General features: G+C 43.3%; 1 protein-coding gene across 3 annotated transcripts in view; it reads right to left on the bottom strand.

Moving 5' to 3' along the window:
* Positions 1-15603, bottom strand: part of TMED7 (transmembrane p24 trafficking protein 7) — a 106642-nt gene that overhangs the window by 76744 nt on the left and 14295 nt on the right. For all 3 annotated transcript variants that reach the window (XM_081054400.1, XM_081054399.1, XM_081054398.1), the window contains one exon: positions 14617-14710. In XM_081054400.1, the coding sequence (XP_080910526.1) occupies positions 14617-14710 (94 nt within the window). The remainder of the gene's footprint in view (positions 1-14616; positions 14711-15603) is intronic.

Below are 15603 nucleotides of genomic sequence, written 5' to 3'. Positions count from 1 at the left end.
TCAACACTCGAGAGACTCTTGAAGAAAGGGAGGACCGAATCAGAAAAGAAAATCAGGAGTTACAGGAAAGAATTAGGAAAGAAGACAGAGAGCATCAGAGTAGGGAAAACAGGAGGCAGCAGAAGGAGATGGCCAAGATCTTGCTGGCAGGCGTGCAGGGCACAGCCAGGGCAGGACCGAGTCCAGCCGGACGAGCCCGACCTCGGAGACCACGGCCCAGACTGGATAGGGGACAGTGTGCAAACTGCAAAGAATATGGACATTGGAAGAGGGAGTGCCCCAAGCACCAGGGCCAGACCAGGCAGGACGCTCGGGTTCTGCTGGCAGGAATGGACAGTGACTAGGGGGGACAGGACTCGCATCCCCTCCCTGAGTCTTGGGTAACTGTGTATGTGGAGGGGAAGCCAGTAGGATTCATGGTGGACACAGGAGCCCAGTACTCAGTTTTGAACAAGCCTACGGAGCCCTTATCTCAGAAAACCACTTTGGTGCAGGGAGCGACTGGGTCCAGGCTTATCGGTGGACCAGCAGGCGCCAGGTGGACTTAGGCCGCCACCAAGTGACCCACTCCTTCCTGGTTATCCCTGAGTGCCCCGCCCCCTTGTTGGGGCGCAATCTCCTGACTAAGATCAGCGCCCAGATCCACTTTGAGCTGGATGGCATCAAGGTAATGGATGGCCAGGGACAGCCCCTCCATGTTTTGACCCTGTCTCCTGCGGATGAACATCGCCTGTTCACCCTGAAGGACAACCCCTACAACCCTCCCTCTGCATAATGGCCTCGTGACATGGATTATTGGCTTAGAACATACCCTCAGGCATGGGCAGAGATGGCGGGTGTGGGTCGGGCGGCCCGCCGAACACCGGTGGTGGTCGAAGTCAAAGCCTCGGCCCAGCCTATCCGGGTCCGCCAGTACCTCATGTCCACCAAGGCACAGAAAGGGAGTGCCCCACACATTAACCGCCTACTGGAAGCTGGGATACTGAAACCCTGCCACTCTGCCTGGAACACCCCACTTCTCCCCGTTAAGAAACCAGGGGGGAAAGATTATAGGCCAGTCCAGGACTTGAGGGAAGTGAATAAGAGGGTCGAAGACATCCACCTGACGGTCCCCAACCCTTATACCTTGCTAAGTCGCTTGCCCCCTTCACATGTTTGGTATATCACCCTAGACCTGAAGGATGCCTTTTTTAGCATAGCCCTGGCACCCAGCAGCCAACACATTTTTGCCTTCGAATGGCATGATGGCAATACGGGAACCCCCGGGCAGTTGACCTGGACTAGACTACCACAAGGCTTCAAAAACTCTCCTACTGTTTAATGAAGCCCTGAATCAGGACTTGGACTCGTTCCGCCGGAGCCATGATTCAGTTCTGCTCCTGCAGTATGTAGATGATTTGCTCCTGGCGGCCCCCTCTAAGCCGAGTGCCAACGGGCACTGGAGACCTCCTCCGGGAGCTGGGGCGGCTGAGCTAGCGGGCCAGTGCAAAGAAGGCTCACATATGCAGGCAAACGGTCACCTACCTGGGATATAAACTGAAAAGAGGAACCACATGGCTGACAGGGGCCATGAAAGCGACTATTCTTAGACTTCCAGTCCCGACCTCAGCCCGAGAGGTCCGCCAGTTTTTAGGGATGGCAGGCTACTGCCGGCTGTGGAGTCTGGGGTATGCTGAGCCAGCGAAGCCTCTCTACGAGGCAGCCAAGGATAAGGCCCCTGGGCCTGGGGGCCGGACCTACAGAAGGCCTTTGACGAACTCAAGGCTGCTCTCTTGAGAGCGCCAGCCCTGGCATTGCCAGACCCCCTGAAGCCCTTCACTCTTTGTTGATGAGAGGAGGGGGATAGCGAAAGGGGTGCTGATGCAGTGCCTCGGGTCATGGAAATGTCCAGTTGCCTATTTCTCCAAGAGGCTAGATCCAGTTGCAGCAGGATGGACCCCGTGCCTATGGATCATCGCAGCAGTAGCCCTAATGGTAAAGGATGCGGATAAACTCACCTTTGGGCAACATCTGAAGGTGGTGACCCCCCAGGCGATCGAGGGGGTCCTGAAGTATCCCCCTGGTAGGTGGATGACCAATGCCCACCTAACCCATTACCAAGGACTCCTGCTAGATGCGCCCCGGATCATCTTCGCCGAACCTACTGCTCTGAATCCAGCCACCCTGCTGCCGACCCGGATCTGGAAGCCCCCCCTGCATAATTGCCAGGAGATCATGGCAGAAGTCACCCAGGTGCGCCCCGACCTCCAGGATGCCGCCCTTCCTAACAGTGAGTTGGTATGGTACACTGATGGAAGCAGCTTCATTACGGACGGGGTGCGGAGGGCGGGCGCGGCGGTGGTAGACCAGAGTGGGCGCATCATTTGGAGTGCCCCGCTTCCCCCGGGGACCTCCTCCCAGAAGGCCGAACTGATCGCACTGGTGGAGGCGCTAGAACTGGCGGAGGGGAGACGAGTAACTGTCTATACGGATAGCCGCTACGCTTTCGGCACTGTCCATGTGCACGGCGCTATCTACCGGGAGAGAGGCTTTGTTATAGCAGAAGGAAAGGTTCTGCGCAATCTCCCAGAGGTACAGAGACTACTGGCGGCCTCAGAGACATCAATCCTGCTTACAGGTCCACGGCACCCAATTTAGCCCTTAGCTATGGATTCTATGTCTGCTCGGGACATTCTAAGGGCCAACAATGTAAGGGAGGGTCCAATATTCTTTCTGTAAAAATAGGACTGTGTCACCTCTAATAACGGGGATTGGAAATGGTCGGTATCACGACCTGACTCCCTCAAATTTGCCTTTGTTAATCAGGGGGAGCCTACCTGGGTGACCGTTCTCTCTTTCTAGGTCCCTATTCCCCTAAAAATTCAGACAGGATCCAAGTTAGGTTCACTGACAAGGGAAAGCAGGAAGAGGTTCAAAGTTGGATTCGAGGAAAAGTGTGGGGAGTGGTGTTTTACAAATATGGGGGACATGTGGGATCCACTATTACTGTCAAGTTGAAGGTTGAGATGCCACTGGCAAGCAGTGCTCCGGTAGGTCCAAACAAGGTACTGGCCCCTCCCGTCCCTACCAAGAACCCAGGTACATCAGGGGATAAAGACACCGCAGAAGGGACCGCAGAAGGGACCGCGGGACCCCAGATAAAGACCTCTGTAACCCCTTCGACACCCGCTACGCAGGCCACCGAAGACTCTCTGCGGAAAGTGGTGCGCGCTGTATATGTAACCCTTAACGCCACCAGTCCTAATCTCACAACTTCCTGTTGGCTGTGCTATGGTGTGAAGCCCCCATTCTATGAGGCAATAGGATTAAATGCCACCTACAACGCCTCCAACGGTGAGAACCCCTCTCAGTGTTCATGGGGGCACCGTAAAATTGGCTTAACTCTGCAACTAGTGAGTGGTAATGGGACCTGTCTAGGGAAGGTGCCCCAGGCTAGACAAAGTTTATTGCTTTCATAGACAGCACCCCTAGTTAGGAAAGTGGCACCAAGTGGTTAATCCCCAGAACTGATGGATGGTGGATATGTTCAAAGACTGGCCTCACCCCGTGCCTATCAACCGCGGTCTTTAATGCCTCTAATGAATTCTGTGTTCTAGTAACTATGCTGCCCCGCATCCTCTACCACCCCGGGGAGAGCATGTATTCACATTGGAATGGAGACACAAGTGAGAGACGTAAGAGAGAGCCCATCGCTGCACTAACCATTGCTACCCTGCTCAGCTTAGGAGTAGCCGGGGCTGGGACCGGCATAGCCTCCCTGGCTACTCAACAATCAGGAATGACCTCCCTAAGGGCGGCCATAGATAAGGATATAGAAAGAATAGAAACCTCTATTAGTCATTTAGAGCAATCACTCACCTCCCTATCCGAGGTAGTACTCCAGAATAGAAGAGGGCTTGATTTGTTGTTCCTCCAACAAGGGGGAATGTGTGTCGCGTTAGGAGAGGAGTGTTGCTTTTATGCTGACCATACTTGTGCAGTGAAGGAATCCATAGCAAAGGTGAGAGAGGAAACGGGAGAGGGAAGCTCAGGAGAACTGGTTTGAGGCTTGGTTTAATAGGTCCCCCTGGTTCACCACCCTAGTTTCTACCTTGGTTGGCCCGTTTGTCTTGCTTGTGCTTATTTTAACCTTTGGCCCTTGCATTTTAAACAAGCTTATTAATGTTATGAAAGATCATGTTAATACCGTCCAGCTCATGGTCCTAAGACAACAGTATGAGAGATTACCTGCCCCTGAGGACCTCTACGATCGGCCCGCACATGAGCAAGATTCCTCATTATGAACAACAAAAAGGGGTGGAATGTAAGAGTAGGTTAGCATGAGAACTGCCATCTTAAGGGCCAGGAAGCCAATTTCTGAACGGCCCCTGGCTTGAAACACAACCTAATCGTAAATACCAGGATGTGGGCAGTTGCATCACGTGGAACCAGATGTCCTGTTTGAAAAGAGCTTATCTTGTCAGACCACCAGGATGTGGTGCAAGCCAGCTTATCTTGTCAAACCACCAGGATGTGGTGCAAACCAACGATACATATACTCTTTGAAGCTATGGAAAATTACTGTTAACTGGATGCTTTGAAAATGCTATATAAACCCTTGGCTTTGAGTGCTCGGGGTCCTTTTTGAAACCCGCTGCGTGGGGCAGATACTCGGACCCCAGCTAGCTGGAAGTAAACCTCGCTGTGTGACTTGCATTATTGCGTGTGTCCTCTGTCCAATTGAGGGGTGGTCGACTCCAGACCATAACATCTGCCAGGGCTGCTAAAACAAAGTACCACAGACTGGGTGGCTGAAATAACAGTAATGTATTCCCTCATAATACTGGCAGCTAGAAGTCCAAGGTCAAGGTGTTGGCAAGATTGGTTGCTTCCAAGGCCTCTCTCCCTGTATTCCTATGATCTTTCCTCTGTGTATGTTTGTGTCCTGATCTCTTCTTCTTATAAAATACAAGTCATATTGGATTAGGATCCACCCTAACGACCTCATTTTATTTATTATTATTTTTAAATTAAATTTATTGGGGTGATGTTTGTTAGTAAAATTATATAGGTTTCAAGGGTAAAATTCTATAATATGTCATCTCTATATTGCATTGTGTGAACTGACCACCCAAAGTCAGTTCCCCTTCCATCACCATATATTTCACACACTTTACCCTCTTCTACCACCTCCCCTCCCCCCTTACCCTCTGGTAACCACTAAACTGTTATCTGTATCTATGAGTTTCTGTTTCTTTGTTTGTCTTGTTCCTTTGTTGCTTTCAGTTTTATATCCCACGTATGAGTAAAGTCATGTGGTTCTCGACTTTCTGTCCAACTTATTTCGCTTAGCATGATAATCTCAAGATCCATCCATGTTTTTGTAAATGGCAGTATTTCATCTTTTCTTATGGCTGAGTAATATTTCATTGTATATGTGTACCACATCTTCTTTATCCAGATAAAGTGTCCTTCTTTATCTGTCAAAGGACACTTTGGTTGTTCCCATGTCTTGGCCACCATGAACATAGGGGTACATATATCTTTACTAATAAATATTTTTAGATTTTTTGGGGTAAATACACAGAAGAGGGATTGGTGGATCGTATGGTAATTCTATTCTTAATTTTTTGAGGAACCTCCATACTGTTTTCCATAGTGGCTGCACCAATTTACATTACCACCAACCATGTATGAGGGTTCATTTTTCTCCACAGCCTCTTCAACACTTGTGATTACTTGTCTTGTCGATGGTAGCCATTCTAACAGGTATGAGGCAATATCTCATTGTGGTTTTGATTTGCATTTCTCTAATAGCTAGTGAAGTTGAGTGATTTTTTTGATATATCTGTTGGTCATTTGTATGTAATGACCTCATTTTAACTCAATTACCTCTTTAGAGACCGTATCTCCAAGTAGAGTCATATTCTGAAGAAGGGGGGGGGAGGGTGTTATTCAGCCCATAACAGACTCCAAGGAGGTGGAGACCAGTATGAGAGTTTTGAAAAGGATCTTCCTTTCCTATTTCTCCCATCAGTTGTAGAACACCTCTCCTAGCTCTGTAGATGGACCCGGAGGCCAGGAGTGATTTCTTTGAGAATCCACTGTTGGGTTTGAGATTTGACCTCAGGGTCCCTTGTGGACACTCAGGCAATAGTCAGAGGGAGCCTCCAGCAGTCTCTCCTTTCTTCTATGACAAAGCTGCACTTTCTAAGTGGATATTGTACTAAGACCCAGTACAGCTGCATCTTTAAGGTGTATCTATCATTTCACTCAGAAACACAAAATCTTCACAAATTTTATCTCAGCTTTCTAAAATGTGACACACATGCCATCAGCGATACCTGAGACACATGAACAGGGTATTAAGTTACATCGAATCAAATTGTGAAAAAGTTATTCCCTTTTGATCTTTTTTTAGTTCTTTTGATTACATGGAAAAGAAACTGTCAAGTTGGGGTTAATATATCTTTAGCACCTAACACTAATGGTTCTTTTTAACAAAGTGAGCAGACCTTAGGTCAGAGACTTTAGCAAGCAAAAACATCCAGCTGGAATTTAGTAACATTGTTTAGTCTCCGTTGTATTTACTCTTATCTTAAATTCCATCACCAGAGGGGGTGATAACAGTGCCCATCTACCTTTTACAATTAATCTATATTAAAAAGTGAGTTAATTTAAAGAAACCATTACGAGAACAATAGCACAAGTGATATTTGAATATGGCAAAAATTGTACAGGCAAGTTGCAAATGATTGAACTTTGGGAAAGTCTGCTTTATATCATTCTTCCAGCAACTTAATAAGGTAGGTTTTATTCACCACATTTTAATGAAATAGAAACTGAGACTCAAAGAGCTTGTTGTTCATAATCCCCCATCTAGTTATCTGCAGAGCCAGAGTTCACATCCAATATGTTTGATTGCAAAGCTTATGCTCTTAACTACTAAATGACATCACTTGCTCAACAGGCCCACAAGAGCTTTTTGAGTAAAAGAAGGTAAGTGCTTAAAAGTAAACACCTCGAGTATGGGACCTGTGACTAAGGAGGTCTTGGGGCTTGACTGGTATGTGAACAATCATTTCTTTACTCAGTCAATAAATTTGTATGGAGTATCTGCTATCTGCCAGCCAGATTTTTTTCTGGAAGTAACCAGAGACATTAGTTCCCAGACCAGAAAAATAAAAATCAAACAAAGCAAAAGAAAACACAAAACAAGGAGGTTTCTTTTTTCCATGGAGATCATGAAGTGGCTTGAGAATGATATAACTCCCAAAGGATCACCAGGATTGTCTGCAGCAAAATGCATTGACCCTTCTACTCTGGGCCAGAAAGTAAATATTAATGGTCTCCTCTATAAAAGAACATTGCGCCATAATTATTTTAAGGCATGGGACTTTAAAGAAAAGGGTAGGAGGTTCTCTCGTATCCAATCTCTGCTAGTATGAGTTTCTTAGTGTTGGCAATAGTCCCCAGTAATTTTGCCAGAAAAGTCATTGCAGTCTTTTAAAGACTTTGTCTAGGAGGATTGCCAAGACAGAAAATTCAAACTGCGACAGGAACCAAATCCAACTCACTCATGCTCTCACTCTCCCCACACACATACTACTATCTATAATAAAAAGAAGTGTTCTAAGGCCTTAAACCACTGGTTGGCAACTGACCATATGAGGACCAACAATTCCATAATTTCTATAGTACCAGAAGAGCAGCAGGGACAAGGGAATCAAAGGCTTCTCTGCAGCCTCCATCTCTTCGGTGGGACCCCCATCGGTAGCCACAACCACAAGGATACAGAAGTCCAGCATGAGTTAACTCCCTATTGCCGTCCCCCGCCCACCCTCCTACTGGCAAATCTTTGAGACCTTCTCCATCTTCAGTTAGATTAGAGAAACAGCAGTAGAGTTTGCTCCTGAACACAAACCCTTTCAGTTGGGTCAATTTGGGGATTTCCCTCTATGTCTTTCTTCTTTATGAAGGGATCCCAACCTTTTTGGGAGCACCTGAAAACTTCTGATTAAAAATTCCCTGAGAGTCAAGTCTCCACCCTGCAGTACCTTGGTACTGACTGCCTCTCTCCAGAGGCAGTATTTCCTTTATGCGTAAGCAGACGTGATTATTTGGGTTATTATCAGACTGTACTGTCTACTCCATCAGTAGACCCAGACAATTTGAGCATGAGAAGCTCTTTTCAGTATCCTCCAAAAAAATGGTGGGGACCACCACATGACCACATCTGTTCCCTTAATACTGGTTGAGATGATGCGTAATGACAAAAAATATGACATAAGGAGTTCTTCTAAATGATTTTGGCATTTATTAATCCCAAAGCAACTATAAGCTTGGTGCAAAAATAATTGCGGTTTTTGCAGTTATAAAATAAATCTTTTAAACCACAATTACTTTTGCACCAACCTAATACACATGATTTTAAAATATAGCATATATGTCTGAGGCAGATTACTTATTCAGTCTGATGAGTAGATTCTCAGAAAAAGGCTTCCCAAGAAATCTCCATTCTATAGGTTGAAAAACATTACATTATATTATGAGCTCCTTGAGGGAAAAGCTACGTTTTGTTCTGTTTTACATTCCTAATCCAGTGCCTAGCCCATAGCAGGTACACAATAAGAAATCGATATTTGGGAGGAGTTTTGATTTAGCTAACACTCGTGACATTCACAGAGCATTATTATACGCAAAACACTGTTCTAAGTGTTGTACATGTATTAGCTCATGTAATCATCGAACAACCTGGGGGGGGGGCAGATGTTATTACCATCCCTATTTTACAGGTCACAAAACTGAGGTTCAGAGATCTTCGATAACTTACTCAAGGTCGCACAGCAAAGAATTTTAAAAGCTAGAATACAAACTAAGATTTTATTGTTGTTCATGTCTTTAAAAGTAACTTTGTGGAGTCCACCGCTATAGGTGTTCAGTGGGGCTTGGGCAGTGCTGACAGACCATTAATAGGATGTGACTTGGGCAACTCCACTGCATACGAGGAGGCATGAGTACACTTCATGAAGAGGTAATAATCTCCGCATCTCTAGGCTACTAAGGAAACAGTTACACAAACATGCATCACACCCTGTCAGTCCCAACCTGATGTATTTCATACAGTAAGCTCTCACCTGGTTTTTAAAGAGAATGAAAGGTTGCATGAATGAATGATGAAGTGAATGAATGCCCCTTTTTGGAGGAAGGCTTTAAATGACATCAATTACTTTTCTGGCTGTAAGGTTTGTGGTTACATTGTAAGCCCTTCCCTGAAAGAAAAATTATGTCAATGCTTTACTCCTAGTGGTTGAAGAATTAGAACCCATCAGTAAAAGAGACAAAAACATGAAGCAGAGAAAGGCGAGAGGCAGTGGCCGGCCCAGCAAGGCCAGTCTGACTCTCCCGTGTGCCCTCAGCCCTGAGTACACCAGAGAGCAGTGCTGTGGGAGATGCAGAGAGAAACGGGGCAGCATTCTGCTCTTGAGGAGCTCACGATGGATTAGACAAAGTGAAACATTAACAAACACCACACAAGGCAAAATGTGACCTGTGTTTATAAAACAATAACAGAGAAAGATTTGAACCAAGTGTTCTGGGAGCACAGAGAGGGGCCAGATGACTTCCAATGAGGGGAAGCAGGAAATGCCAACCTCTGAACAAACAGTATTTTGATTAATAGAGATTAGAGTAGACAGACTTTCTACATAAGTGAAACTTTCTGGAGATGTGGCATGGGAACGTGGGAGGAGGAGAACTGGCAGTTCGTTCTGGTTGACTGAAGAGTAGCTGCACACTGGCCAACTCTGGACTAATCTTTATTTAGCTAGTATACTATTGTCGTTTTTTCTTCTTCTTCTTTTTTTTTTTTTTTTGTAAAATACAAAGGTTGTACTTGAATGCCCTGAGGGAAGACATGCATGGGCTTTTTATCCTCCTCCACTGTCTGACTTACCAGCCCATTCACATATTCCTGTTACCTGCTGTCTCTGCAGGGTTTCAGATGGCTGAATAGGCAGGAGTTCTCAGCCAGGAATTAAGGCAGGAAAGGAGTGTGTGTGTACAGGGAGGTTGAATTTGATGGGAAAAATCACGCACCTTTATTTTTACTAACTCCTAACTGAAATCTAGCATTTTCTTCCATTTTAAATGTGGTCCAAAAACATCACAATAGTATGAGCAGTATGTGTGACTGTCACCAGTAAAACTCACAGATTATTTTATTTCATATTGCAGTTGTTGCAGATATCTTAAACTATTAATTCTACCCTTCAACACTTTGCAAGTATGGTAGTTATGAGACTTATGCCGGCTCTTGTTATTTAATGAGTTAATAAAGAAGTATATCTACACTACTACATCACAGATTTTATAAGTATTTTGATATAATTTCCATGTAATTGGTTTTCTTTGTACTCCTATGTGTTTTATTTTATGTGTTTAAAAACATTGTTCGGAGAAAGAGTCAGTAGTTTTCACCAGACCACCAAAGAGTCCATGATAAAAATAAAAACTTTTGCTGAAGGTAGCTTGGGACCATACAGTAGAGAGTTTTAAATATCTTCTTTAGCAGTGTGAATTGAATCTTAAAGGCAAATGGACACCACTGAAGTTTTCTTTCTTTGGTTTTTAAATGTCAGTTATTACTTTTTAATTAATCTAATTGGAGTGTAATTATTTTAATCATGTTATTGTGGTATAATGAAATTCAGGCATAATTATAATTAAGTGCACCCTTTTTAAGTGTACAGTTCAGTGAGTTTTGACAAATGTATATACATATGTAACTACCACCTCAATCAAAATATAGCTTGGGTAGTAGAAAGGAAAATTCTGAAATTGTACTTCCTGCTCTCCCACCCTCACAGGAGCCCCACTCTGGTCTCACAAGTGCAACAGCACTTCACTGAGTGACCCCAAACCTAAGCTGTAAGGGGGGAGAACAGTCCCCAAAGCACCCAGGTATACAAAGTGATGGCATATTGAAAATCAGGGACTTCGGTATAGATGGGATACATACATGAGCAGTCTAATGTGAGTCTTCAAATATCTACCTATGTAATAATTTATGTCACCACTAGCAAGATCAAAACTTTTTATTGGTTAAGAAAGGGCCAGCGTCTGATCATCCATTCTTGTGTTGCTAGCACGTGATCCTGCTAACTATATGGGCACATGCATTGATGACACCTGATATTAGCTACAACTTAAGCTATATCTTGTTAAAACTTCTGAAAACTACAGACATTCATTTAAAAAAAAGACTTTTTTTTTTTTTTTTTTTTGTCACCCTCTGGGACTGTGAGAAATCAGCCCAGTTTGGTTTGTCAGGTCCTACAAATATTTTTACCAAGAGGGCATAAAACAAACAAAAAGAAGTCACAAAACTATGTGCATTAGTTGTTACTTTAGCTGCGTTGGAGTGGGTCTCGGTCACCCTAAAATAAATTAACCTTTCCCTTTAAAGACAGAGAAGCTAGGAAAAAATCATTCACTTTAGAACAGCTCTCCAAATCTTAAGGAATTTTGATGTTATCACTGAAACCCTCCAAACATATTTTTAGGGTATGAAATAAAACTGAAAAGAGGTCATTTTCTAGAAGGGTATATGTGGAAATCTTCCTTGACTATTATTATGCAACTCTCTGTCACATGCTTCCTTGTATTATTCAGGTTGAAATTACACTAAAATAGTAGTGTAATATTAGCAAAATATTAGTGTAGAAAATTACACTAAATATTAATAAATACAGTTGTTTCAATATAACTTTTCTGCAAGAAAGTTTATAAGCCTATCATCGCATAACAATGATGACAACAGAGATAAGTGATATAATGACAAATGATTCTTTTTTCCAATGTAGAAGATGAGCCTTCTAGCACTTATGTTAATAATGAGAGCTCTCATTTACTGAATGCTGGTTGTGGTGCAAAATTTCATAAGACACTTAATTTGCATATATGTTTTCATTTAATCCACCAAACAATTCCCAAAGCAGTATTAATACGCACTTTTGTACAGATGAGGAACTGAGATCCACTGAGAGCCGTAAGTGGCAGATCTGACTCTGTCTTCCAAGATTGCATTCCTTCCACTTAGTTGCCTTATTCAACAATGTATTCCTAGTTATCTCACATATTAGAGTATGTTCATTGTGCTTCAATATCTCATTTTACAACATCTGGATTGAAAGGTAGGAACTAAGAGTGATGAATTCTTTTTTACAAGGGAAAATCTCATCTTTTGTAACTGGTGAGAGGTAAATTCTCAAAAAGGGGATACACCCCATACCAAGCTCCCCAGGACAAGTTGGCTGCATTCTTCCTTCCAAGACCTTTACTCTGATCTCCTTCATGTCCTACCATAAACTGAATATTTCTGTCCCCCGAAACCTCATATATTGAAACACCAATCCCCAATGTGATGGTATTTGGAGATGGGGGCTTTGGGAGGTAATTAGATCACAAGGGTGGTCCCCTCTGACAGGATTAGTGCCCTTTTAAAAAGAACTTGCATCTTCTCTGTTCTCTCTGCCATGTGAGGATACAACTAGTAGATCACTACCTGCAAACCAGAAAGAAAGCCCTCCCCAGACATCAGATCTGCATTACCTTCATCCGGGACTTCCCAGCCTCCAGAACTATGAGAAATAAATGTTTGTTGTTTAAACCACTCTGTCGATGGTCTTCTGTTACAGCAGCCTGAACTAAGAAACTTCTTTAACTCCCAGTTACTGGACAGCCATACAAATGCACCTAACATTGTACCCAGTCATTTTTTGTTTTCACTCTTATTAGCTAGTCTTCATAAAAGCAAGTTTTCTAGATAATTTAACAATTGCAGAGACTGGTCATAGGACGACTGCAGGGTCAGCTTTAGCTCTGAATAACCAGCACATTGAATAACCACATTCATGAGATGTGATCAAAAGGACACTTGAGCTTTGTCTCCCATTGTATCTTTAAAATTTATTTAGTTTCCAAACTCACGGATACAGAGATAGTTGCCAGAAGGGAGAAGGGCCAGAAGGGAGAAGGGCCAGAAGGGCTGGGAGATGGGTGAAAAAGGGGAACGGATTAAGAAGGACAAATTGCCAGTTATAAATATAGTCTTGGAGATAAAAAGTACAGCATAGGGAATATAGTCAATAATGCTGTAATTACTATGTGGTGTCAGATGGATACTACATTTGTACCCAGGGTGATCAATTCATAAGATATGTAAATGTCTAATAACTGTTGTACACCTGAAACTAATACAGCATTGTATGTCACCTATAACTGAAAAATAAATTAAACAAAATTTTTAATTGGTTTTGTTTCCCCTTCCCTTGAATGAAGTCCAGCATGTTCCATGCCTTTTTTATTCACTCTTAGGTGACTTTATGTCACAAAACAGTCTCCATTCAATAATGAGAATGCCCAGTCCCATATAATATGTAGAACTCTTTCTTTGATTTAATGTTAAATCTTTTTCCTCTCCTAGTCAGGGTAGGTTTCAAGGAAGAGTGGTGGTGCCTTTTCTCTCTTTTTCAAACTGCTAAGCAAGGCTCCTTGACCGCCGGCTTGGAGAGAAGTGGGAAAAGGAGCACAGAAATTTCTTTCTTGACTAGTATAATTCTAAAGAACTTCATGCTATCTGGCATGACAGATTCTTAAAGCTGATTTTCCCACAAGGACTACTGTGGATTCTTTAGAAGTTCCCTTGATAGGTCCCTCCCACTGCAACTCTGCTTGAGAAACCAGTTCTCCAACAGTTCCTTTAATAATTTGCATTTCATTCTGCCTCATTACCTTCTTTGGTACCTGATAGCTATGGTTACTCAGAGTCTCAGAGCAAATTTCCTATTTAACAAGCTATAATATTTGCCATTACATTAATTCTACATATTATGGCTCGCGGTTCTTTGGTATGTATGAGTACATGACATTCCTTTCAAGGCAGTAAAACTATATATGAAAAATGTTGGCTGACCCTTCTTACAGTACATGAAAATTCTCTTATATTTATTACTTTGTATTCAAAGTATTGTTTTGACTGAAATTTGAAAATGGGTTATAATATCTCTTCCACAGACATTAATTCTTTTTTCATTTCACCCCCCCCCCCCCACGTTTCAGCAGTTTTCAATAAATAGGCACTCTCAACTCTGGTCACCCCGTGTCTAGACTTGAAATCAAATGTATCTCTCCTTCCTGATGGAAAATTTTCATGTCATTTCATCACATTTTACGCTTTTCTGTGTAAAAATGCAGAAGAGAGCATAAACTCAAATTCCCAATCCCCAAAGATTTGCGTTCTAACTCAAGATCACGGCATCATTCTTCGTCAATATCATCTGTACTGTTGATGGACATATTAGAAATTTGTTGGAGTTATAAATGTTTAAATAACAGTAGCATGTTCATTTTTAAACACTAATCTCTTCCCCTCTCTCTCACCCCACCCTCAGAATGATATCAGAAACCACCACTGCAGTTGCACCAGCACTGCAAAATTTAGGGAGGCACTCAACTTCCATGATCATGCAAGCTCGGTGCCTACTTAAATTTTGTACCCCAGGTGCCTCACTCAGCTTACTGTCGTCCTGTCTATGTGTATGAGACCAGCATTTATTCGATAATACTCTCGAGTACCTGTGTGGGCCAATCACTGTTTTTGGTCCTGGACATCCAGAAGAGGAGCAACTGGATAAAAGTTTCTGTCCTCTGTACTGAGCAGCAACAAGTGCTATGAGAAAGAGAAAGCAGAGAAAGGGAATCAGAAAGTGCCAGGTAGGGTAGGGTAGGGGGTGTCATTTAAAATAACGTGGTCAGAGAAATCTTTACTGAGAAGATGACATTTGAGCAAAGAATTGAAGGAGGTGAAATGTTTATGACCATTTGATAAAGTGTTCAAAATATTTTATAAATTTGCTGCCAATAGATTATAATGAATAGATTTCACATATATACTGGCTTCATTTGACAAAGGCAAAGCTCTGGTAGCATGGAGCCACACTCCTATATAACAACAACCACATGCTGCTGAGAGGGGCTGCCACTTGAAACCAAGCCAGCGCCTTTGTCTTGGGCAAGAGTTCTCTGGTTCTCCAAGTCCCCACCCGCCTGTCTTGCGCAATTTCATCTCCTGTCTGTCCCCTGTAAGCACTTGATCTTGCAAACTCTGGCTAGAAGCCTTAAGAAAGACCTCAAATGCTGCGACCCACCCTCCATGCAGTGATTCCGAGGCTTGGTCATTATTGCAATGAGATGGTCTGCTCGCAGACCACAATGACATCACAGTGAGACAAGGAAACCCTGGACTCTGGATTCCAGAGAGGAATGGTGTTTACTTAGCTGCTTGAAGCTTGGGGACATAGATACCATTGGGCTGTTCTCTTGCTCAGGGACTGACATTACCAGAACTTTGTTAAAACCCTGCTATCCTACTCTACACATGCTTTAAATTTAACAACCTATAACATTTCAACTAGTCTTTAGTCTTTTCTTGGAGCAAAAGAAAAAATAAATTCTGGGGTGTACAAGGCATGATTTTCTGTCTCAGCAGAATTTCAACACAACAAGCAGTCGCAGGCCTTTGAAACCCCACCTATCTGCTGGCACATATCAAGGACAGGAATT

The sequence above is a fragment of the Rhinolophus hipposideros genome, assembly GCF_964194185.1.
Source record: "Rhinolophus hipposideros genome assembly, chromosome: 7".
NCBI classification, from domain to species: Eukaryota; Metazoa; Chordata; class Mammalia; order Chiroptera; family Rhinolophidae; genus Rhinolophus; species Rhinolophus hipposideros.
This window is presented reverse-complemented; position numbering and strand designations above follow the sequence as displayed.